The 26476-nt window shown below is 41.3% G+C and overlaps 2 protein-coding genes across 3 annotated transcripts in view; one reads left to right on the plus strand and one right to left on the minus strand.

The window, feature by feature from the left end:
- The first annotated feature begins 766 nt into the window (after positions 1 to 766).
- On the plus strand, positions 767 to 3558 carry Reg-2 (Rhythmically expressed gene 2). Its single transcript, XM_067790100.1, has 3 exons — positions 767 to 1232; positions 1296 to 1378; positions 2513 to 3558. The coding sequence occupies exons 1-3, from the start codon at positions 1072 to 1074 to the stop codon at positions 3106 to 3108; spliced, it is 840 nt and encodes a 279-aa protein (XP_067646201.1). The 5' UTR covers positions 767 to 1071; the 3' UTR covers positions 3109 to 3558.
- The window catches only part of LOC137253349 (ribosomal silencing factor RsfS-like protein, 312), a 196636-nt gene continuing 173169 nt past the window's right edge, over positions 3010 to 26476 (minus strand). For both annotated transcript variants that reach the window (XM_067790102.1, XM_067790101.1), the window contains exons 2-5: positions 9216 to 9400; positions 8989 to 9157; positions 3592 to 3852; positions 3010 to 3428 (exon numbers count right to left, since the gene is read on the minus strand). In XM_067790102.1, the coding sequence (XP_067646203.1) occupies positions 3238 to 3428; positions 3592 to 3852; positions 8989 to 9157; positions 9216 to 9395 (801 nt within the window). In that variant the 5' untranslated portion in view covers positions 9396 to 9400 and the 3' untranslated portion in view covers positions 3010 to 3237. The remainder of the gene's footprint in view (positions 3429 to 3591; positions 3853 to 8988; positions 9158 to 9215; positions 9401 to 26476) is intronic.

Raw genomic sequence — 26476 nt, forward strand, 5'->3', positions numbered from 1 at the left:
TCGGTTAAGGACCACGCCCACTTTTATATAAAAGATTTTTAAAAGGGTCGTAAACGAAAATAATAAGCTATATCTTAGCGAAAAAGAGCTTTGTGTCAATAGAATTTCACTTTCTAAATTGAATTATAACATTAAATTGGAAAACACTAAAATTTTTGAAAATGGGTGTGGCACCGCCCCTTTTATGACTAAGCAATTTTCTATGTTTCGGGAGCCATAACTCGAAGAAAAATTAACGTATCGTAATGAAATTGTGTACACATATTTTCCTTATAGCAGAAAATATTTCTAGTAAAAATGGACAGGATCGGTTAAAGACCACGGCAACTTAGATATAAAACAAGTTTAAAAGGTTTAAAAGGGTCGTAGACTAGAATAATAAGCTATAACTTAGCAAAAAATAGTTTTGAATCAATGATACTTCACTTATCAAATTTTATTGTAAGAGGAAATGGGGAGACATTTTTTTTTAAACGGGCGATGCCACGTGTTATGTAGAAAAGTAATTTATCTGAAATGAAATGTACAATTGACGCTCACGCTGAGTATATAATATTTGGTTACACCCGAACTTACATTGTTTATTGGGGACGATCGCACAACTCACTTCCAATATCTCAACGAAACTGTGCATGCACATTAAAGTTGTAAGAGATCAAAGGTCAAATGTATACATGTTAATCATCTTGAATAAACACTCCATTTTTTCCATTGCTACTTTTCTCTAAATTTACTCAACATGATTTAGACCAACAACAACATAAGAGATAAGCCACTAAGATTGAAATGAGCGGAGAGCCGCATTTTTTCATATTTATTGATAAGGCATTCAAATTCATTAAAAACTGTTTGGTTGTTTTTTTTTTTTCTTTTGGTTTTGTTTAGTTACAAAATAAATGGACACCAATTGCCGAAGTAGTTCAATAGAGAACTTTGAGTAAATAATATCAAAATATTAACCTATTACTGAACTTTGTTACCGATTATAAAAATTTAAAATAAGAAAATTAATAACAGCATTTTATTTCAAAGAAAAAAGTTACAAATATACACCTGGTGCATGCGTTTACTATGACCCCAGTTTTGAGCCGCTTTCGTCTAATTACATTCGATGTGACAAATACATTACTTAAGTTTCGTTCCAGTCCTGGCAAACAATATGGCGAGATCGGCGCGTTATTCGGTGTTTTCTGTGATACTGATGAGCTCGCCAAAAACTTCAAGTCAAATTGGTATTAATTTGTTGATATTTAACAAATATTTATGTGTATTGTTGTATCGTTTTCAAATTTTAGGTATTTAATGAATAGAAAATATCCCAATTTCGGACGCAATTCACGTGTTGGCTGGCAACAGTGGTGGCATGAGCTCATTGGTGGTAAGTGAATATCAAATTGGACCGGTAAACGACCGGCAAAACAAATTCTCCAAAGGTATAGCTATTGAAGTATCAATTCTTGGTCAAATACATGTGCGACTTATTCCAATAGTCGCATGCAACTATTGTGCGAATGTGGCGAATGAAACTGTGCAGGTAAAGGAGGCTCACGATTATCCACAAGGATCGATCGATGATGGACTCCTTTCGCAGGTAACTCGCTATTGAAACACTATGCGTTTGCAGACGACCTTCCATTGATGGTTGAGGGGTGATAAGAGCGAACGCGGGGCGCCTCAATGGTTACTTTGTAAATTTTGTGGGTAGAAATTTCGGTGGGCAAAAGCGTGACAGAGCTGCCTCTGTCGTGGAGTCGCCCAAAGATTGTACGTATCAGGTATGCTTATCGTGGATGAATTGCTGAGTTTTATCTCACACTTTGCCTTGGCGGCCTCCGTGGTGTGGTGGTAGCCTCCTTGGTGTGGTAGCGGAATGCTCACCTACCACACCGTAGGTCCTGGGTTCAAGGCCAGGGATTAGCAACACCAATATTTTTACTCGGAGGTATATTGCGCCTTTTAATTGATAATTATTATTTTCGGAAATATTGGAGGTGACTAGGCAGTTTCGCAGCGTCTTCAGAAGCGACTACAGTGAAAGTTGTAGTTGTTGTATTAACTATATAAACCGCAGGCCTTGGGGAGTGTTACCGATGTTGCTGGATATAGATCCGGTACGTTCCAGCAACAGAGTACCACCAAGGCACTAGCGCGACCATCTCGGGAACGATTAATATGACCACATTAAATCTGCTAGGCCATCCCGCCCTCCCCAACCCCTAGTTCCATGAAGAACTTGGGGTCGCCAGAGCCTCGCCTGCTAAATATGTGCATGATACACTCATATTTGTAACAGGAGAAAGCGCTAGTTCCGAAGAGCGTACTGGATGTATGTCCGGCAAGGACTACATATATCCGTAACATTTCCCTAAAATTTAAGAGTTTCTTGCTTATATTTAACTTGAAAAAGCTTTTTCTCTTCCATCTCGCTGATCTTACCTTTTCTTTGGTAAGAGCTTTTAGACTAACAAGCGACAGCGCCACTTACAATACATATATCCATTTTTATTTTCAGGCACCTTTTCCGACAGCGGTTCATTAATACCTGCAGAAAAATTATGCGATTTGGCTAATCATCTATTAGAACTATATAAGACAAGTCTTTGTTGGCAGCATTGCAACGGTAGCATCGATTTGCTCAATTATCTACGCCTACAACAACAACTTGCCACAAATCATAGCGATAATGAAATAGATAATAATGAAAGCAGAAATCATAATAAAAAGGCGCCAATCGTTTTAGGTGTTATTGCAAATTTTGATCCACGTTTAGATACACTCTTGCGTAATTTAAAAATTAAACATTATTTTGATTACACAATAAATTCGTATGATAGCAATGTAGAAAAACCGAATGCTGAAATATTCCACTTAGCTATGCGCATGGCGGATTTGAAGGATTTAAAACCAGAACAATGCCTGCATATTGGGGATGGTCCAACAACAGATTACTTAGCAGCAAAGAATGTCGGCTGGAATGCTGCACTTATACATGAGAAAAACTCCAGTTACTTAATCAAAAAATATGGTCATAAAATTGAAGATGATTTTGTTTTCCCCAGTTTATATGATTTCCATAAGAAGTTTTCTAATGATTTTATAAAGTGGTGAATACGTAGTTGTTTCATTTTAGTTCTATTCTACATATATTACTAAATACAATTGACAGATATATCTACTACTATTAATTAAAAAACAACAGCTAATCTACTAACTCATCTGTATCATCAGCGTAGCCCATCAAGGGTCAGCAGTAACTTTGCTCAGTGGTTTCATGTCATTTAATTCTATAGAATGTTTTTCAAATAGTTCAACAAGTGGATCTTGCGGCTTTTGAGTTTCTTTGTCATATTCGATGCCAATAGCCCATAAAGATTCTAAATCGTATTCCTCTCGTGCTTCCGGTGAGAAGACATGCAAAGCAATGTTACCTTAACAAACGAAATTTAAAAATACATGTTAGGTAAAATATATGTATGTATTAATGAAAGATAGTTATAAATTACACAGCATAGCAAATTTAGACTTTATGAATGCAATAAAAAAGTAAACAAAAGCATACATGCTTGTTGCAATTAATGACCTAATAATTACCTAAATCTAGGGCCATCCATTGTCGACTCTTTTCACCTTCAATCTTTGGTAAAATATCGCTTTTATTGCGTTTCACTTTACAGATGCGTCGCACGAATTCCGCTATTGCCAGCATATGTCGATAACTGCGGCCACTACACACCACCATATAGTCTATATATTTCAATTCTTTCGGTACAGAGCATACGAAAACATCTTCAGCACTCTCTTTTCGTAGCACGTCTACTAAATCCTCAATATCGAAAATGCCATGTTTGCCACCTGTGGGGAGATTACCATTAAATATATTAGTACTTATTGTCAGCAGCATGAAAATGCAGACAGAAAACACTGAAAATCAGATGACGAAGCTACTATACTAGTGTTCCTAGATTTTGAGGTGTGTCGCTGGATATAGATCTGTTACGTCCCGTAAACAAGCAAGTTACTAGTCTCGAGAACGACTTAATACTACCAGGATTATCTTGTTGTTGTTGTTGCAGCGATAAGGACACTCCCCGAAGGCCATGAGAAGTGTTATCGATGTTGATGGTCCTTTGCTGGTGCAGATCCGTTACGTTCCGATAACAAGCATCATAAAAGTACTAGCCCGCCCATTTTGGGAACGATTTGGTATGACCCTTCTTGGCCATACCGCCCTCCCACCCCTAGATCTATCAAGAGTTCGGGGTCGCCAGAGCCTCGGCTGTTAATGAAACAGGATTCGCATTGGGTTGGAGAAGCTATATATTGCGCGGGCAACCCCTTGAATCAATTTGGTATTTTAGTTGCCTCCTACGACAGGCATACCTACCGCGCGTATATTCTAAGCCCCCTAACCCACTGGGGCTCTAGGATTCTCTTCTCGTAGGTGAGTTTGACGATCGTTTTGGGGAAGCCATAAATGGTGCTGCATTACCACTTCAATACCGAAGATCAAACGATTTTCAAAACCCCCGATCTTAGCCTTTTTTTAACGCCATTTTCGTCTTTTTAGAAGTTGGATGATACGTCAGTGCATGTTCTTGTTGTTGTTTTAGCGATAAGGTTGCTCCCCGATGGATTTGGGGAGTGTTATCGATGTGGTGGTCCTTTGCCGGATACAGGTCCGGTACGCTCCGGTAACACAGCACCAATAAGGTGCTAGCCCGACTATCTCGGGAACGATTTATATGGCCACATGAAGCCTTCAGGCCATCCCTCCCTCCCCACTCCAAGTTCAATGAGGAGTTTGGGGTCGCCAGAGCTTCGTCTGTTGGTGAAAAAGGATTCGCCACGGATAGGTGAGGTTGACAATTGGGTTTAGAGAAGCTATATATTGCGCTGGCAACCTGAAAGGGTTGCGGTACACAGCCCATTGAATCTGGTATTATAGTCGCCTCTTACAACAGGCATACCTACCGCGGGTATATTCTGACCCCCTAAACCGCTGGGGCATATTGTTGTTGTTGTTGTAGCAGTGCTTCGCCCCATCCAATAGGTGCGGCCGATCACAAATTGTCATCAATATCCTCTAACGGGAGTCCGAGGAAACTTGCTGTTTCAACAGGGGTGGACCATAATGAGAGAGGTGTTAGATGCGTTAGTTCCACATTACAATTAAAGAGATGGTTGGTGTCATGTGGGAACACATTTCAAGCGGGGCATACATTTTGTATGTCGAGGTTGATTCTGGATAGGTAAGAGTTTAACCTGTTACAGTATCCAGATCAAAGTTGAGCTAGAGTGACTCGTGTTTCACTGGGGAGTGTGCGTTCCTCTTCCGCAAGTTTTGGGTACTGTTCTTTGACTACTGGATTTACCGGGCAATTCCCGGCATAAAGGTTCGACGCCTGTTTGTGGAGTTCACTGAGGACCTGCTTGTGTTTTTTGGCTTCATACGGCTGGGTTCTCAGGTGCCGTATTTCCTCATAATGCTTACGGAGATGACTCCTTAAGCCCCTAGACGGTGTTGGCTCATCAATCAGATACCTGTTGGGATGCCCAGGTTTCTGGGTATTCAACAGGAACTGTTTGGTTAGCATCTCATTTCTCTCCCTGATGGGAAGTATTCGCGCCTCATTATGTAGATGGTGCTCTGGGGACATAAGAAGACAGCCCGTTGCGATTCTGACAGCAGTATTTTGGCAGGCCTGTAGCTTCTTCCAGTGAGTAGTTTTAAGGCTTGGCGACCATATAGGGGACGCGTAGCATGCAATCGGCTGGCCAATTGCTTTGTAAGTAGTAATGAGCTTTTCTTCATCTTTTCCCCAAGTACTGCCAGCAAGAGATTTGAGGTTTTTATTACGGCTCTGGATTTTCGGTACAATTGCGGCTGCATGCTCACCAAAATGTAGATCCTGATCAAACGTCACTCCCAAGATTTTGGCGTGTAGGACAGTCGGTAGCGTAGTGCCATCGACGTGGATGTTCAAAATGGTCGACATTTGGGACGTCCAAGTTGTAAATAAGGTCGCGGATGATTTAGTCGGTGATAATGCCAAGTTTTGCGAGGCGAAAAAACTGGAGAGGTCAGGGAGGTAGCCGTTTATTCTGTTGCAAAGCTCATCGATCTGTGCCCCGGGTCTGTTGCCATTATTGTGCAGTCATCGGCGTAAGAAATGATAGTAACTCCTTCCGGTGGTGAAGGTAGTTTTGATATGTAGAAATTAAACAAAAGTGGGGATAGGACACCAGCCTGTGGCACCCCTTGTTTAATTCTTCTTGGCTTTGATGTTTCGCTTCTGAATTGGACCGATGCCTGCCGACCACCCAGATAATTTGCGGTCCACCTTTTAAGACATGGGGGAAGGGTAGACCCTTCCAGGCCTTGCAGTAACGTGCCATGGTTGACCGCATCAAAAGCTTTTGATAGGTCTAGCGCAACGAGTACTGTTCTATGGTGGGGGTTTTGATTTAAACCGCGATTTATCTGGGTGGTAATGGCATTTAGCGCGGTGGTGGTGCTATGAAGTTTTCTGAAGCCATGCTGATGACAGGCTACCTGCAAATTTGCTTTGAAGTAGGGGAGCAAAACGGCTTCAAGCGTCTTGGCTTCTGGCGATAAGAGATATCGGCGGAATGACTCTCTATGTTAGCTGGTTTCCCAGGCTTTAGTAGCGGGACCACCTTGGCCATTTCCCATTTTTCGGGAATGACAAAGGTGGAAAGAAACATGTTGAAGACATGCGCTAAATATTTGAAACCCTTTTCCTAGGCTTTTAAGCATCGGCATGGCTATGCCGTCTGGGCGCACTGCTTTGGATGGTTTAGCATGACCGATGGCATCCTCAACATCTTTGGCGGTGATGGTAATCGGAGATGCGCTGAATTTATGCTTATGTGCGTGTCTGTTGGCCCTCCGTCTATCTTTGTCGACCGTAGAATGCATTATATATTGTCGGCAGAAAGCGCTCGCGCATTTTTTCGCATCCGACAGGACTTTATCGCCAAAGGCGATGGAAATTTTGTCATTGTGCTGAGACAGATTCGATTGGGACTTTACGGTGGACCATAGTTTACCTACACCGGCAGAGAGGTTACAACCGCTTAGGTGCTCCTCCCATTTCGCCCGCTTGTGTTCATCCACAAGCAATCTGATGCGTTGGTTTATATCCCTTATTTGGGGGCACCGGGATCGAGCTGTCTTATAAGGTCACGTTCTCTCGCTAAATTTGCGGCCTGCGCCGGAAAGTGAGGCCGAATTTCGGGAATTCTACCGGCGGGAATGAAGCGAGCCGAGGTGGATTCAATGACCTTGCGGAAAGCACGCTTCCCTTGGCGATCATCAGTCGGGATTGGGAGGGCAGCAAAGCGGTTGTCTGTAAAGGATTTGTATTCGTCCCACTTTCCTTTTTTAAACTTCAAATAAATGATATTGCACTGAGTGGTGTAAGATAAACGCGAGGTCGCCTCCTTTTCCGCTCTCACGATCTTTTCTGTGGACATTACACCCAGAACAGGTCTGCAGAGCAGATCTTGCCATGAGTTTAGTCTCTTGAATCGCGGCGATGCGGATGTTGTGCCGCTTCATGAAATCGACTATCTCCGTGATCTTCCCAGTTAATCCTTTACACTTTAACTGCAGAATTCTGAAGTGCAACGAGGGAGACGTCGCCACTCTAGGAGTAAGAGATGGGTGATTACGCCTGGGACGAACTGCTGTTGTGGCCCTGGGATTGGACGTCCTTGGGTAAGCATTGGAGTACCCGGTGTAATTGGGCGCTTAGGTGTGGACTACGGGACGCCCTTGGGCGTGAACAGCAAGGAGCCACAAAAGATTTATAAAAGTTACGTGGACGTCCGGTTTTGGGATCAAGCGCAGAACAACCTGTCCGATGCAACCATCCCTTACACGAGACACACTGAACAGAGTATGACCGTCCTAAAAAGATTCTTTTCCTGCAGATGCAGCAACCATTTCTCAGGACCGCGGTCAGGAGACGGACCCGGATTGGGTTCGGTACCTTCCCGGAGCAAGAGAATATGGAGCAGTCCCGCTGTAAGGAGCTGCTGGGAGGATGACAATTTATGGGAGGGATGTAACAAATTAAATGGGGTTATACTGAAATGACAGTCCTTGGTCTGGAAAAATCCCGAGTCGCTCCGGTACATAACACCGACTGCCTTGGGACGTTATACAGCGTTTAAAAGTCCAATAAATCAAATGCAGCCTGTGTAGGGATGAAAGCTCGTGAAAAACAGACACCAGTTATAGTAAGTGAGGAGGAAGTCATCTATTTTTTCTGCAAAATGGACTGTGTGTTGGTGAAAGGGTTGTTGTTGTAGCAGTGAAAGGTTGTTTGTGAAAGGGTCTTCTTCGAGTGTTAAAAGTCGTATTCTCCATCCATTCTCCAAACTTAGTTGTTACCTTTTAAATTGGATTTACTAGTAAGATAGTCCTGTATTGTTACTCTCCAAAAATCGCGAGTACTCCATGCATGCATGTATGGAGTACTCGCTATGGACCAAGCGAGTGCTCCAAAATTAACCACTATTCATACAAAAAATATGGTCCAAGTAACATTGCGACGTCCTAGGGCTGAACCATATACTCCAGCTCCGCATTAAATCAGAGTAATACATGGAGTACCCACAGTGCAATAAACATCGTGTAGTGATTACAATCGTTAAAAACGATCAATGATCGGCTTACAATATGTTCGTCTAGAAATATGAGTGCGTCCATTGCTGCATTACAGTGGAGTATAATGGTAAGTACTCCAGTGGACCACGTGATCCAACGATTTTTGCAGGGTGGTAGCAAGAAGGTTCAGCTGTAGTTTGGTGCTGTTTTTGTATCGGGTGGTATTGAAAGCGACGTCTTGCCGTATCTGATACTATTGTTGTGCTACAGCTTCTCTGTTACTCCCCACAGCCCGTTGAGAAGATAATCTTGTACTAAACTCTCCTTATTTATTTTATAAACAATTTACTTACGATTTAGGTTGATTCCAAAGAATTCGTCATGGACAACTACTTTGGGCTCCTCTTCTATCTGATAACGCTGTCGTTCCTCTTCAACATCGAAAATTTCGCTGGAATCTTCATCGTAAAATATTTGGTATTTTCTTTTTATGGCACCGGACAGTGTGTCTTTTTGCTGGAACTTCCATTTGAAATCAGTGAATAATTAGATTAGTAAATTTGAACCACGTATGTCTCACCTTAGAAGCGCCTTCTGCAGGCGCATTTTGTGTGGATTTAAGATCCACGTTATCTTCTTTTATTGTTAAGTTTTTGGGCTCTTTCTGGTTAAACTCGTGACGAAAGGTTCGTGTCAGAAAAGCGTTGAATTGGGCATTGCGAATCGCGCTAGTTCCACGAATAACGTTAAAATTCAGCATAATTTTGTCTTAGAATTCCGGGACTTTGCTGTGTTGTTTTGCAGAAAAAAACGGTATAAATACAGCTGATTTACCATGTGTTACCTAGTGGCATGCGACATCTTCTGTTAATTGTAAACATACTGGAACGATGCCTCACTGTTCACCTATCAGATGATTGACGTATAAAATTGACAATAGCCGCGTTTTTTTTTGCACGCGTATACATTTAAGTTTGCGCGTAAAAAAACGCCTATCCTCGCTTAGATAATGCTTAGGAGACCCATCTAGCGGCAGTGTTTACATAACTACCCTGCAAACAAAAATCGTGGGATCATGTGCATTGTGAATGATGACAAAGTGTGATCTCTTCTGCATAGACGTCAAAATTCCAAAGTGATTGGATCACCTGATTCGTATTTGACTATCGCTGTCTCATTCTGTATCTCTTTCTATCACCCGCTGAAGATAGGCGCCGCCATATTGAACAGACTGTCAAAACGCTGAAAAGTAGCCATATTGGACAGCCTGTCAGGCAGTTGACAGATAAGAGATCACACTTTGTCATCATTCACAATGATCATCCCTGCAAAAATCGCGAGTACTCCATGCATGCATCTATGGAGTACTCGCTATGGACCAACCGAGTGCTCCAAAATTAACCACAATCCATACAAAAAATATGGTCCAATTAACATTGCGATGTCCTAGGACTGGACCATATACTCCAGCTCCGCATTACATCAGAGTAATCCATGGAGTACCCACAGTCCAGTATACATCGTGTAGGTGATTACAATCGTTAAAAACGAGCAATGATCGGCTTACAATATGTTCGTGTAGAAAGATGAGTTGGTCCATTGCTGCATTACAGTGGAGTATAATGGTAAGTACTCCAGTGGACCACATGATCCAACAATTTTTGCAGGGATGTGGTCCACTGGAATACTTACCATTATACTCCACTGTAATGTAGCAATGGGCCAACTCATATTTCTACGTGATGAGCCCATAAACTTAGCCCTACGGCTTGAAATTTCGCCGCAATCTAGAAGGATATGGTCCGCCGTCTGCTGATCCATCACAAAATCGGTATGTGTTGTTCGATATTATACGCAGGTTTTGCATGTGACTGTTCAGTCTACAGTGTCTGGTAAGAGTAGCCGTTAGGAGACTTAGGTTATGTTTCTGAGAAGCCTATTAATGCCCTATATCGAGTTGTGCTGTAACCCCCTAACAGTAACTTAGACTGACTCAGGCCTGGCATATTGCACCAGTGTTCTCTCTTTTCCCTCCCTTCTACTATTAGGGGCATTTATTGAGTGTGCCAACTGCCAGGAACGGCTCGGGATCGATGGGTTATGCAGTTGCTACCTCTCTTTCCGGGTTGTCCACCTGCTGTTGTTGTTATAGCAGTGCTTCGTCCCATCCAATAGGTGCGACTGATCACAAATTGTCATAACGGGAGTCCAAGGAAACTTTCTGTTTCAACAGGGGTGGACCATAATGAGAGGAGTGTTAGAGGCATTGGTTCCACAATACAGTTAAAGAGATGGTTGGTGTCATGTGGGGACACATTACAAGCAGGACAATGTTTTGTATGTCGGGGTTGATTCTGGATAGGTAAGAGTTTAACCTGTTACGCTATCCAGCTCGAATTTGAGGTAGAGTGACTACTCTCGTTTCCCTAGGGAGAGTGCGTTCCTCCTCTGCTAGTTGTGTTCTTTGAGTACAGGAATCACCGGCATAGAGGTCCGACGCCTGTTTGTGGAGTTCACTGAAGACATGCTTATGTTGTACAGCTTCATACGGCTGTGTTCTCAGGTGCCGTATTTCCTCGTAATGTAATGAGGCCGTGAACAACAAGAACCACAAAGATTTATAAAAGTTACGAGGACGCTGGATTTTGAAATCTAGCCCAGAGCAACCTGGCCGATGCAACCATCCCTTGCACGTGAAACACTGACAAGAGTATTTATTTTTTTAATTTAATTTATTTATTATTACGGCTATTTAGGCCTAAAACTTAAACTACTAAGTACAATTCATTGTTATAATCACTTATTTCTATTGAATATGCTGTTGGAATGCCATGTGATTCCGATCAGCATATTTACTAGCGTGACAAAGGGACGAGTCTGGGAGCCACTCATTTAAGGAAGGTTGGAAAGGACACGTTTCCAATCCTCCAGTGCTCCCAGTTTAAGGCAACAAAATTTGGAACTTATATTTTTCAATTATATGTGTATTTTAAGCTGTCGGAAGGTATTAGTCTCCGATCAACACAGCTAAACATGTCTTTGGATGTTGGAAATTGAAAATAACGTGTTTCCAATCACCCCTCAACTTTTTTTAGTAAAGACGCTGTCGGAATGCATGAAGATTCCGATTACCAAAGCTCAACATATAATTGGAGGTTGAAAAGGACGTGTTTCCAATCCCCCCTGCTCCAACTTTTGTTTGGCCTTATTTTCGTTATTTTTGTTACACATTATATAATTTTATTGTTATATTAATGCTGTCGGAATGCGAGTGATTCCGATCAGCAACAGTAAATATCAGCTGGAAATACCGAATTCCAGCGAAATTAGTTGTTGGAACTGTCTGGAGTTACAGGTGGCGACCGATTTTCTTTTCCTTAGGGCCGGATGCATTGTATTTTGCTGCTTCCAATATTACCATTCCCTTTTCGCGCTCCATTATCGGATATATCATGTAAAAAATAAGAGGAGAAAAACTTTATCTTATTGGAAGGATTTTACAATGCTCCAATAAACTTTTTTTTTAAAGTATTGAAGTTATTACTACTTTTTATGTGATTAGGAAGTTCATTGAAATATTTCAGGCCCTTATATATATGACCGTCCTAAAAAGATTCTTTTCCGGCAAACGCAGCAAACTCATTTCTCAGAACCGGGGCCAGGAGAAGGACCCGGATTGGGGTCGATACCTTCCCGGAAGAGGAGAGTATGGCGCAGACCCGCTGCAAGGATCTGCTGAGAGGATGACAATTTGTGGGAGGGACGCAATAAATTAAACACTGAGTCCGCCTGCTCATTACCCTCTACTCCCCTGTGGCCTAGGACCCAGGGCAACAGTACTACGTTGTGTGCTCCTAATTGATTTAGGTTTTCTACGCACTTTCGAACGCCGCAAATGCCTTTAGTGGGGCCTGACTGCCTGACTGAGTATGGCAATTGTTTCATTGGGCTATCAGCGCTGAAGGTTCAGCTTAGCGCACTAACTTATGGCAAATACTTCCGCTTGAAAATGCTCGGATGTGCTTTTAGAGTTACTGATATTTTGGCTCTGGGTCTGAAAACTCTGGCTCCAATCCCCTCTGGCGTCTTCGAGCCATCTATGTACCATACGATCTTGAGCAGACTAGTAATACATTGCACCCGCCCATACCTATACAGCCGTACCAAGATACTGAGCAGCCCATTACATTTTGGCACAACCGGAGCACTGCTGGACATCCAATATATATGAAAGCTATGCATTCAAAAGTGTTTGTACCAGTGGCTGGTGCACACCAAACTGGACCAATGTATGCTATATTGATGCCTGCACAAATACCAAGCTATTTTTATGTGAATAATGTTACTGCTTATGTCCATTTGCACGGTTGAGCACATACAGTAGCTACGTTTATACAAGGTGGAACACCACACTATCTACATGGACGTGTAGCCACCGATCACGTTGTTGTAAGAGATTAATTAAAATATGTTATTCATAAACACTGATTCTTATATTTTCATTATCATTAAACTGTAGACTGTAGACTCATGACGGGTATTCTTACTGGACACTGTCTTCTGGCGTCACATGCCTTTAAATTAGGCTTGGTCAGTGATAGCAGATGTAGGAAGTGCGGGTTGGAGGAGGAAACGATCGATTACGTTCCGTGCTCGTGCCCTGCGCTTGCCAGGCTAAGACTCCAGCTGACAGCTGTCAGATATAGAAGCAGCAAGTGGCTTAAGTTCTAGGAAGCTTCTGGTATTTGTCAAGAGGACGGAGTTATTTTTAACATGTCCTGGTTCATTCATTCATTCATTCATTTATTTTATTCATTATTATCCTGTGCAATCTTAAATTTATACAACTCATAAAACAGAAGTATACTTATATATATAAAATTAGCAAAAGATAACAGTTAATGGTGTTTAGTGTCCAAATAACAGGACAAAGATAACACCATTTCCTTAAATAACTATAAATCTATGTTGTACATTGTGGGGTGCAATACAAAATCTATGTAATGAAGAAGAAATATTTACAGAAGTTGAAGAATTAAACAAATTCCAATTTACAAGTGTGCTTACTACGAAAGAATTATACAGAGGTAGTGAAAGACAAAGTATATAATGAAAATACTAGTAATTATATTATATTATATTATATTATATTAATTATAAAATTTGTTAAATTTTAAAATTTTTAAAGGGAAATACTTTACGTAACAGGCCGCAACAGAACTTCTATATCATCATGATTCAAACAAAGGAGCCATAGTTTCACCTCCTTCAAGAAAACGGATAGTCTCCTAATGCTTTGTATAGCTTCGGGAAGCTTATTGAAAACCATGCAGGACACTATTATGTAGAAGTTGCGAAACAGGATGGTACGAGAAGCAGGAACTACAACATTTGAATGTGAGCTGCTTCTTAGCCTTTGTGGGGGGTATATTGGACTACGTATTGTTACGAATATTAGCAAAACTAAGGAGTGCTGCCAGCTCTAAGCCGATCTAAGCAGTGACGTGAATGCACATCAATAATTCAATCATTATGTATCTCCATAAACGAATAAATAATTGCGTCTACACATATGTACACATTCCGACGAGCAACATTTACATACAAGGCAGCAAGAGATGAGATGTCACACACCGATGAATTTACTTATACGCTTATGTGTGTGCGGGAGACTGTAAACTACAAACACATGCATATACCTTTTCTGAGTTGTCACAAGAGAGAGCAATAATTTGTGCACGTAGTTGTGGCTGGCGATTTTGTAGCCGAAACAACTAGTAACTTCTGGAAATCGAAGAGCCTAGAAGTATGCAGCGTAAACTATAAAAGCGGCGCCAGCGAGTAAGAAGTAATTCAGTTTGATTTGAATTGTCAAGCAGTTACGAGTAAGACGATATCTAGCGAGCAATAGCACTATTATTTTGAAAGTCAGTTTCCTTTAAGCTATCAGTTTGGTTCAGGCATGCTTAACCAACGAAACGATATCATTTCGTTACGATAATCAACGTTAATAAACGAAACGAAGTCATTTCGCTTCGTTTATTAACGTTAAGATCGTCAAATTAACGAATTGATTTCGTTTCGTTTTCTGCCATATCAAAACGAAATCAAATCGTTTATGTTGATTATTAATTTCAAACTATGCTGGCAAAGCTGATTGATGGCGGAGTCATTAAAGGTGAAAGCATTAGCCAAGCTGATTGCAACTTTTCTCATGAATTTTGACAGTACGAACATTTCTCAAAGTATTTTTGACATTACCACCAACGAATTACACAAACAAATTACATAGAGTTTGTGTGTGTGTGTGCGCTCGTTGTTGCCACCTTACGGCTTCACCATTGCTATAGCATTGCCAGCACAATTCAAACATAAAGTATCACGTTTTTGTTAACGTTTTTAACGTTAACGAAAGCTTTTCGTTTCAGTTAAAAACGAGATACAATTTATTTTGATAATTTCTTTATCGATAATATTTCGAAGTGTTTCAACGGAAACGGTGGAAATTTTTTGATAAACGATTAGCTTAACGTTAAGGTGCATCCCTGGTTTGGTTATTAAGCTATTCGTTGTACAGTTGGAGTGTTATTGTGAAGTACTTTAATAAAGGCCATTTTGCATTACTACAAATTGGAGTTATTTATTCAACAGTTTAGTGATTCGAACTTAGCAGAGGATTGCAAATAAGAGGATTTGCAAGTAAATTCGTTACAATTGGTGTCAGAAGAGGAATTGTTGAATAAATTCCGGAGGACAACAAGGACATGGCAAAGTTCAGTGAATTGAAGATCCAGCAACTAAAGAAGGAGTTGGAGAGCCGTGGATTGAATACAAGCGGCGTTAAACTTGAACTTCAGGCACGGCTACGAGAGGCAATGGAAGCGGAAGGAATTGATGTGGAAGAGTATGACTTTCATCTTGATGGCGAGGAAGTAACAAAAATTGAAGAGAAAAACGAAACATCGCAGACGGTTACCAGCACAGACTTGAACATGATATTGGCTGCAATATCTGCACAAACATCGACTGTAGCATCAATGTCGTCACAAATGTCATCACAACTGGAAGAGCAGAAGACATATATGGCATCACAACTGGAAGAACAAAAAACGTATATGTCATCTCAACTGGAAGAACAGAAAACGTATATGTCATCTCAACTGGAATCACAGGAGACACGTATTACATCCAAGATGGAAACTCAACTGGCAGAGCAGAAGACATATATGGCATCCCAACTGGAATCACAGGAGGCACGTATTTCAGAAATGACGTCGCAAGTGTCATCTCAACTGGAAGACCAAAAGACATATATGGCATCTCAATTGGAAGCGCAAGAGGCACGTATGTCTGAAATTTCGGCAGAAATTTTGGAACAGGTATCATCAAAACTGGAAGCGCAGGATGCAAAAATGGCTCAATTTCAGGCAGAAGTAGATGATTTAAAAGGTCGTATGGAGCAGTTACAACTAAATCGCCCAGCTGTTTCAGCGAGTAATCCAAAGGTAAAGACACCATCCTTTGACGGTTCTGTTCTTTTTCAGGTCTTTAAGCTACAGTTTGAGAAGACCGCAGCAGTGAACCAATGGAATGCTGAAGATAAAGTTGCAGCTCTGTTCGTGGCACTGAAGGGGCCAGCAGCGGAAATTCTACAGACGATTCCCGAAGGAGAGCGGAACAATTATGAAGCATTGATGGCTGCTGTAGAACGACGTTATGGAAGCGAGCATAGGAAACAGATATTCCAAATTGAGTTGCAAAACCGCTACCAAAAAGCAAATGAAACATTGCAGGAGTTTGCTTCAGATATTGAAAGATTGGCTCATCTCGCAAATGCGGACGCACCCGTGGAATACACCGAGAGGGTAAAAATCCAGAGTTTTATAAATGGCATACGAGACGTGGAAACGAAGCGAGCTACATACGCGAACCCAAAACTGACATTTGCTGAAACGGTATCACATGCATTGACTCAGGAAACTGCCTCCCTATTAAGTAAACCAGCATATAAGGCTCATCGTGTAGAAGTAGAAAGGCCAGAATGGGTAGACACAATTTTGGAAGCACTGAAGGGATCTCAACAGAAGAATGCCGGAGTTATTAAATGTTTCAAGTGCGGCAACCCAGGTCACATTGCACGTCATTGCGATCTTGGTGCTAATAGTTCCAACAATGTGGGTGGCCGTAAACGCAAAGCTGGCGGAAATGAGCAAGAGCGTGTCGAATGTAAAGAACGAAAACTTGCCCCGGCTATTGAATGTCCTGTGATATCTGTGTCGCAAATTGGAAGGAAATCAAGCAGTCTTACCGTCAGAGGGAATGTGGATGGTAAAGAGCGTGTACTGACTGTAGATACGGGGGCATCTCATTCCTTGATTCGATCTGATTTGGTCTACAGGAGAGTAAAGTCATTACCTGGAGCAAGGTTGTGTACGGTCACAGGCGAGTATAAACAAGTCCAGGGAGAAGTGATATGTGAAGTACTGATTGGGAAGGTCATGGTTTTACACAAATTCGTTGTGGCGAAGATCGTTGATGAAGTCATATTGGGAGTGGACTTCTTGGTTGACCATGACATCAAGATCGATATGCAGAAAAGGGTGATGCGCTATAAGAACCAGGACATACCACTTAACTGTAGTTTGGAAAAAGGGTTTAGCAGTAATCGGGTACTGGTGGAAAAGACTCGACAAAGACCACGAAAGTCGAAGGCAAAGGGTGATAGATCGAATGGGCCAAATAAATCAAAATCAAAAGTACCTGCGAGAGAAACACTGGCATTGACAAAACCTAAAAGACGCAGGAAAATGAAGCGACGAATTTTCGAGAAGGAATGCGAGGGTAGTTTCAATCCAGAGCGCACTACTGTGGGGAAACGTGGGAACGATACTGATTATGCAAAGCAAATCCGTCCAGCGCAAGCTCTACGAAGTAGTTCATCGGCCAAACAACAGAGTGTAAAGGAACGAACCAGGGTATTGAGTGGTACGATGAAACACAGGTACCATGAGAACAATAATTCGAAAAGTTTCTTGGCGGGAGATTTGGTACTGTTATACAACCCTCACCGGCGGAAAGTTGTTCCATCCAAATTTCGGTGCAGTTGGGAAGGCCCGTACAAGATTGTGAAGAAGCTCAGTGATACCATCTACCGCATAAAAAGCATTGAGAAACCACGGAGTAGAAGAGTGGTACATTTGGCGATGCTAGCAGCGTTTAGATCGAGAGATTTGTCTGATCGGGACGATCAGACTTAGGTGGAGGGCAGTGTTACGAATATTAGCAAAACTAAGGAGTGCTGCCAGCTCTAAGCCGATCTAAGCAGTGACGTGAATGCACATCAATAATTCAATCATTATGTATCTCCATAAACGAATAAATAATTGCGTCTACACATATGTACACATTCCGACGAGCAACATTTACATACAAGGCAGCAAGAGATGAGATGTCACACACCGATGAATTTACTTATACGCTTATGTGTGTGCGGGAGACTGTAAACTACAAACACATGCATATACCTTATCTGAGTTGTCACAAGAGAGAGCAATAATTTGTGCACGTAGTTGTGGCTGGCGATTTTGTAGCCGAAACAACTAGTAACTTCTGGAAATCGAAGAGCCTAGAAGTATGCAGCGTAAACTATAAAAGCGGCGCCAGCGAGTAAGAAGTAATTCAGTTTGATTTGAATTGTCAAGCAGTTACGAGTAAGACGATATCTAGCGAGCAATAGCACTATTATTTTGCAAGTCAGTTTCCTTTAAGCTATCAGTTTGGTTATTAAGCTATTCGTTGTACAGTTGGAGTGTTATTGTGAAGTACTTTAATAAAGGCCATTTTGCATTACTACAAATTGGAGTTATTTATTCAACAGTTTAGTGATTCGAACTTAGCAGAGGATTGCAAATAAGAGGATTTGCAAGTAAATTCGTTACAGTATATATCTATAGATACCCACACCTCATAAAAAATATTTTTAAAACTTTATAGAAATACAAGTGCCTCACAGGCAGAATATTTAACCGTTTAAAAGGTTCATAGTGTGTGATAGGCGGTTCGCGTTACATATTCTTCTTATGAGACACTTCTGCAGAATTAAGAGCGGACGAGTTTTACTATTATACGCACTTCCCCAGCAACTTATACCATATTGTAATTTAGATTGTACTAGTCCGAAATACACCATTTTCAGTACACTGCGTGAACATAGTTTTTTAAGACGATAAAATGAGCGCAGAGTGGATAACAGATATTGTTTCATAGTAGAGATATGGGACGACCAACTCAAATTTTGATCTATTATAATACCCAGGTACTTAAAATTGGATACCACTTCGATCTTAAAGCATTTTCCGTCGCAGTCAAATTCAGGTGCATAGCCAACTCGAGACCCCTGATCAATACAAGTATGAGTATAAAGTTCATACCGCATACAACTTGCAGAATGGAAAGTAATATCACTGCTTGGCACTTCCTTGCCTGAGAGGCTGAAATACATCAGCTTGCCACTCAGGTGCACATCATGATATATATCCGCAAAAAGATTGAATGCATTGTTTGTCGCATATGCAATAGCCAAGTCATCTGCAAAAGCAGTGACTTTACCCAGGAAAGGTATTGAAAATATAGAATTTATATAAATTAAAAATAAAACTGGACCAAGGACTGAACCTTGAGGGACCCCCAAATCCATCGATCTAGCTGTGCTTAAAGAATTGTCTATTCTGACCCTTTGTATTCTTGTATTTAAATATGATTTAAACCAATCAAGAACATTTCCACGGATGCCAGCTGAATGTAGTTTACTTAGAAGAATATTATGGTCAACCATGTCAAAAGTTTTTGTTATATCAACAAAAAGACTACCACAATACTTTCTTACATGTCCTGGTTGTTGATAGGGTTTTTAGCTTGGTCGTTAAAACAAACTTCTGGTAACACTACGGACTCATTCAGTCTATGTGAGGTCGTCATGAACCCGCCAGTTCAACCTAAACTATATTTTGTTTTGGTTTTTACTTTAGAATCAACCGTTTAAGTAAGCGATGTCAGCTAACTAAGCGCCTTCAAATGTAGTTCCATAAGGAACATGGGGTCGCCAGAGCCTCGGCTGTTAAAGAAACAGGATTCACCACGGGTAGGTGAGGTTCACAATTGGGTTGGAGAAGCTATATATTGCGCTGGCAACCCATTGAACGGGTTGCGCTACACAACCCCCTGAACCAATTTGGTATTTTAATCGCCTCTTACGCAGGTATGCCTACCGCGGGTATACTCTAAGCCCCCTAACCCCCTGGAGCCATGAGAAGCGTTAGTGACCTTGAGTGATCGGCCAGGCAGCAGCGTGCAACAAATGCACCATTCAGGAGGATACCTTTGCTGAGCCCAGAAAATCTGGGAAAGTTGGATGTACTGGTCTGATGCAGCAAACGAGTATATTCTGTAATAGCATATGATCAACTTGGAGATAACCAAACGTTTATTTTCCTGTCCAACAGGGAACTGGTTCTAGACCATGCTGCCAAAGAAGGATAGGCGTAGTCACATAAATTCGTTCCCGGGTTACTCGGGGAAATCAGTTTTAGCAGTACTTTGTACTTTTCATACTGCACGTCCATACAAGAACTTCGGATAATGAAATAAACAGTTGTTGTTGTTGTTGAATTAAACAGTCATCTGCATTTGTTTGTTTTTGTAGCACGTCTAATTTCCTTCGTAGCATCAATCAATTATCCCTTGTTATAATGTTGTGTTTTCTATGAATGCAACAGCGAAGTATCTTCGGGTACCCCTGATTCTAGTTATCTGAAATCTCCTTGAGTCCTTTGTGCTTTTGGCCTCTCAGAAAAGGGCTAATTGTGGAGCCCTATTTATATAACACTTTTCGGTTTAAATATATTAAAAACTTTAATCTATCCTTACTGATATTAGTTTCTTTCTCATTCTAGGTAATTTGATTTTGACGATGTGCGCATAGCAATATTCCAAATATTCCAGCTGTAGCTGAAGGAAGAACAAATTATAAGAAAACTGCGACAACTATCCACCCGCCTTTTTAGTACCACAGATAAGGCGCTAACAAGCATACTATGGGAAAGGGTCAAGACCTAAGGATCAATATCACCTGTAAATCGACTTTTTTAGCACGAATTAGGGCTTCCGGTATTATCCCTACCAAACTCATATGGCTCTGCAAACTGATGTTGAACAACACCACCAGCGCAGGAAAAATTGGGCATCATCACTGAGCTTCGAAAGTTTCAGAAAGGGCACAGCTATTAATAGACGTTATTGTACTTAATTAGCTTGTACATATCAATATACACATATGTAAAGTTCACTAGAGTAATAAGGGAATAATTTAAATTGTAAAAAAACATTGTGTATATGAATTTGTTATAATTAAATATTATCTGAACATAAAGGACGCGTTTCATTCATGGAAAAAGCGATTTGACAGAAGGTAACCGGTACGGGTAACCGATAGGCCAGTTACCCGTGTTGTTGTTGTTGCATATGTTTTGGTTAGCGATAACGAAAACATAACTGATGAAGTAACTTAAAAATGTAAATAACATCGAGCGAGAAGGAATGTCGAAAACACAATAGGTAAGAGTGAGAAAGCGCGTCACACGTACACTATTTTGAGAGAGCGCATGCGTTACCTTTTTCACGACAGCAATGTAAAAGTCAATAAGACGATAATTGGTGAACAAGTTATTGGTGACGATCACAGATGACATGATATGAAACTTCTCGCTCTCTGAGAGCGCGTGAAAATGTGCATTTTTTATAATATTGGCCATAGATACCATCATACTCAAAATCAAATTTGGGCATTTCAGAATAACTTTGGGGTATTTTACATGATAAAGGTTTAATTTATAATTTTCACTGAAAACTTACTCAAGATTGTCAAATGGGATATCAAAAAACTCGAATTTTTGTCAGGATTACAAATTCGAAGAAAAAATAACTATTTTTCACCCGTGGAAAATTTATCAGTGACAACACCTTTCATCGAAGGGCTGCACACGAAACGGGTTTTGATAGCAGCTTTCGATTGGAGAAAAAGTCAGCTTCTTAGTCTTCGCATTGATGTAAATGGATGCATAAAGGCCAGGTTTTTGTGGAGCGTTGCAACATTCCACTTTTGACAGCTGAGATAAATTGTAGGTATACGTATAGGTTAACGCAACATGTATAATTAACACCCTTTTGCGGACGACAACGCAGATACTTCACCAAGTGATCTAATTTCGTAATTTCTTATAAATTTTTTGCGTTTTTTATTGTATGTGGATCAAAGTGAAAAAGGTGCTAGCCGTTCATTGTTATCTTATGGCGGTGCCAGCGCAACAAAGCAAAGCAACGCAATCGAAATATATTATTTCATATTTTTTCACTTATCTACTACAAAATATTTCTACAAAACTTTGCCTTTTTTATAAATTTTAATAAGTTTTTATCACCTTACTTGCTGATTTTTTGAAAATAATGTTACGAATATTAGCAAAACTAAGGAGTGCTGCCAGCTCTAAGCCGATCTAAGCAGTGACGTGAATGCACATCAATAATTTAATCATTATGTATCTACATAAACGAATCAATAATTGCGTCTACACATATGTACACATTCCGACGAGCAACATTTACATACAAGGCAGCGAGAGATGAGATGTCACACACCGATGAATTTACTTATACGCTTATGTGTGTGTGGGAGACTGTAAACTACAAACACATGCATATACCTTATCTGAGTTGTCACAAGAGAGAGCAATAATTTGTGCACGTAGTTGTGGCTGGCGATTTTGTAGCCGAAACAACTAGTAACTTCTGGAAATCGAAGAGCCTAGAAGTATGCAGCGTAAACTATAAAAGCGGCGCCAGCGAGTAAGAAGGAATTCAGTTTGATTTGAATTGTCAAGCAGTTACGAGTAAGACGATATCTAGCGAGCAATAGCACTATTATTTTGAAAGTCAGTTTCCTTTAAGATATCAGTTTGGTTATTAAGCTATTCGTTGCACAGTTTGAGTGTTATTGGAAGTATTTTAATAAAGGCCATTTTTCCGTTATTCAATATTGGAGTTATTTATTCAACAGTTTAGTGATTCGAACTTAGCAGAGGATTGCAAATAAGAGGATTTGCAAGTAAATTCGTTACAATTGGTGTCAGAAGAGGAATTGTTGAATAAATTCCGAAGATTGGGAATACGACTTGGACATGGCAAAGTTCAGTGAATTGAAGATCCAGCAACTGAAAAAGGAGTTGGAGAACCGTGGATTAAATACAACCGGAAATAAGATCGAACTTCAAGCACGGCTACGAGAGGTAATGGAGTCGCAAGGAATTGATGTGGACGAGTTTGTCTTTTATCCTGATGGGGACGAAACAACAACAAAAATTGAAGAGAAAAACGAAACATCGCAGACAGTTACAAACACAGACTTGAACATGATATTGGCTGCAATATCGGCACAAATGTCCGAAATGTCATCACAAATATCCACCAACATGTCATCACAACTGGAAGAACAAAAGACAAATATAACATCCCAACTGGAGTCACAGGAGACACGTATTACATCCAAGATGGAAACTCAACTGGCAGAGCAGAAGACATATATGGCATCCCAACTGGAATCACAGGAGGCACGTATTTCAGAAATGACGTCGCAAGTGTCATCTCAACTGGAAGACCAAAAGACATATATGGCATCTCAATTGGAAGCGCAAGAGGCACGTATGTCTGAAATTTCGGCAGAAATTTTGGAACAGGTATCATCAAAACTGGAAGCGCAGGATGCAAAAATGGCTCAATTTCAGGCAGAAGTAGATGATTTAAAAGGTCGTATGGAGCAGTTACAACTAAATCGCCCAGCTGTTTCAGCGAGTAATCCAAAGGTAAAGACACCATCCTTTGACGGTTCTGTTCCTTTTCAGGTCTTTAAGCTACAGTTTGAGAAGACCGCAGCAGTGAACCAATGGAATGCTGAAGATAAAGTTGCAGCTCTGTTCGTTGCACTGAAAGGGCCTGCCGCGGAAATCTTACAGACCATCCCAGAGTACGAGCGGAACCATTACGAAACATTGATGAGCGCTTTAGAGAGACGTTACGGAAGCGAGCATAGGAAACAGATATTCCAAATTGAGTTGCAAAACCGCTACCAAAAAGCAAATGAGACATTGCAGGAGTTTGCTTCAGATATTGAAAGATTGGCTCATCTTGCAAATGCGGACGCACCCGTGGAATACACTGAAAGGGTAAAAATCCAGAGTTTCATAAATGGCATACGGGACGTGGAAACGAAGCGAGCTACATACGCAAACCCAAAGCTGACATTTGCTGAAACGGTATCACATGCATTGACTCAGGAAACGGCCTCACTATTGAGTAAACCAGCATACAAAGCTCATCGTGTAGAAGTGGAAAGACCAGATTGGGTAGACACTATTTTGGAAGCACTGAAGGGATCACAACAGAAAAATGCCGGAGTTATTAAATGTTTCAAGTGTGGCAACCCAGGTCATATGGCACGACATTGCAGCAGCGGTCCCAATAGCTCCAACAATGTGGGTGGTCGTAAACGCAGAGCAGAAGGTGATGAGCAAATATCCAAGACCACTCAATCGTTAAACTAAATCGAGTCAGCCGCAAGGGGCGACAGCTGGCTCCCGCAATTGAATGCCCCATAATCTCTATCTCGCAGATTGGAAGAAGATCGAGCAATCTTACTGTTGGAGGACATGTGGACGGAAAGGAACGGTTACTGACTGTAGATACGGGTGCATCTCATTCCATCATTCGAGCGGATTTAGTCAACAAAAAGATAAGACCATTGCTTGGAGCAAGATTACGTACAGCCACGGGAGAGGACACCCAGGTAATTGGAGAAGTAGAATGTGAAGTCGCAATTGGGAACGTCACGGTAGTACACAATTTTATAGTGGCAGAAATTGTTGATGAAATCATAATTGGAGTCGACTTCTTAATCGACCAGGGCATCAAGATCGACATGCAAAGCAAGACGATGCGATATAAAAACATGGATGTACCACTTAATTTCGGCTACGAGAGAGGCTACAGCAGTAAACGAGTGCTGGTGGAAGAGAGTCAGCAAATACCACCAAAATCCGAAGCAGTCATCTGGGCAAAGGTTGATGGAGATTGTGGGACAAACAAATTGTGGGTTGTCGAAGCAGCAAACAAATCAGCTCTAAACATACTTGTAGGAAAAACCCTGGCTATGACACAACAAGATGGTCGTATTCCGGTAAGAGTACTCAATGAGTTCAAGTCACCACTCAAACTGACTAAAGGAGCTATTTTGGGAAGATGCCAAGAGGCTGAAGTAGTTATTAACTGTGAACAACTCCAGGAACACGTTTCAGCTAGTAATACTGATCTTTCAAATGACATCACGGCATGGATGCAGGGGCTAGAGAAAGCATATCAGAGTAAGGCAAAACAACTGCTCCTAAAGTACGCGAACATATTTGACCAGGATGATTCTAAACCAGGCCGCACCAACGTTGTGAAACATCAAATTGACACTGGCGATGCGAGGCCGATCCGTCAAGCTCCACGTAGTGTTCCACTGGCGAAGCGGGAAGTTGTGAGTCAAATCATTCAAGAAATGAGCGACAGCGGCGTCATCGAACCATCAGCTAGTCCATGGAGCTCACCGGTAGTACTTGTAAAAAAGAAGGATGGAAAAATGAGGTTTTGCGTGGACTACCGGAAGTTGAATGACGTAACGAAAAAGGATAGCTACCCATTGCCAAGAATTGACGACACTCTGGACTCGCTATCTGGTACGAAATGGTTTTCCACGCTGGACTTGAAAAGCGGCTACTGGCAAGTGGAGGTGAAGGAGGAAGATAAAGAGAAAACAGCCTTCAGTGTCGGTGATGGTCTTTGGCAATTTACAGTGATGCCTTTTGGACTTTGTAATGCACCAGCTACTTTTGAGAGACTCATGGACCAGGTACTGAAAGGACTACATTGGAAAACATGCTTGGTGTACCTGGACGACATCATCGTATTGGGCAAGAACTTTGATGAACATCTTAAGAATTTGGAGGAAGTTTTCCAGAGAATAGCTGGCGCTGGTCTGAAGTTAAGTCCCAAAAAGTGTGCGCTGTTTAAAAAGGAAGTCAATTATTTGGGTCACAAGGTAACGACAGAGGGCATCTGCACTGCGAACGAAAAAATAGAGGCTGTAAAGGATTGGCCAAGACCACAGAACCTACATGAATTGAGAAGTTTTCTTGGGCTGTGCACATATTACCGCCGATTTGTACCAAATTTTTCCAGCGTAGCCCATAGCCTCCATGAGCTTACAAGAAAAAATAAAGCTTTTGAATGGAAGAAGGAGCAAGAAGTGACTTTCCAAACATTGAAGGAGCGTTTGTGCACTGCCCCAATGTTAGCATATCCGATTCCAGGAGCAACATTTATTCTAGATACAGATGCGAGTGGATATGCTATAGGAGGCGTTTTATCACAACTGGTCGATGGACAGGAGAAGGTAGTTGCATATTACAGCCGTTCGATTGGAAAACCAGAGAGGAACTACTGCGTTACGCGGAGAGAGCTGTTGGCATTGGTAGAGTGCGTTAAACATTTTCACAAATACCTCTACGGCCAGCGATTCCGTGTCAGGACAGATCACGCAGTTAAAATGGCTACTGCAGTTCCGTAATCCGGAAGGACAATTGGCACGGTGGATCGAGCGACTTCAAAGCTATGACTTTTCCATTGAGCATCGAAAAGGTAGTACCCATGGAAATGCCGATGCAATGTCACGAAGGCCATGTAGTTTGGAATGCA

Source organism: Eurosta solidaginis, chromosome 5 (genome assembly GCF_040869045.1).
Source record: "Eurosta solidaginis isolate ZX-2024a chromosome 5, ASM4086904v1, whole genome shotgun sequence".
Taxonomy (NCBI): domain Eukaryota; kingdom Metazoa; phylum Arthropoda; class Insecta; order Diptera; family Tephritidae; genus Eurosta; species Eurosta solidaginis.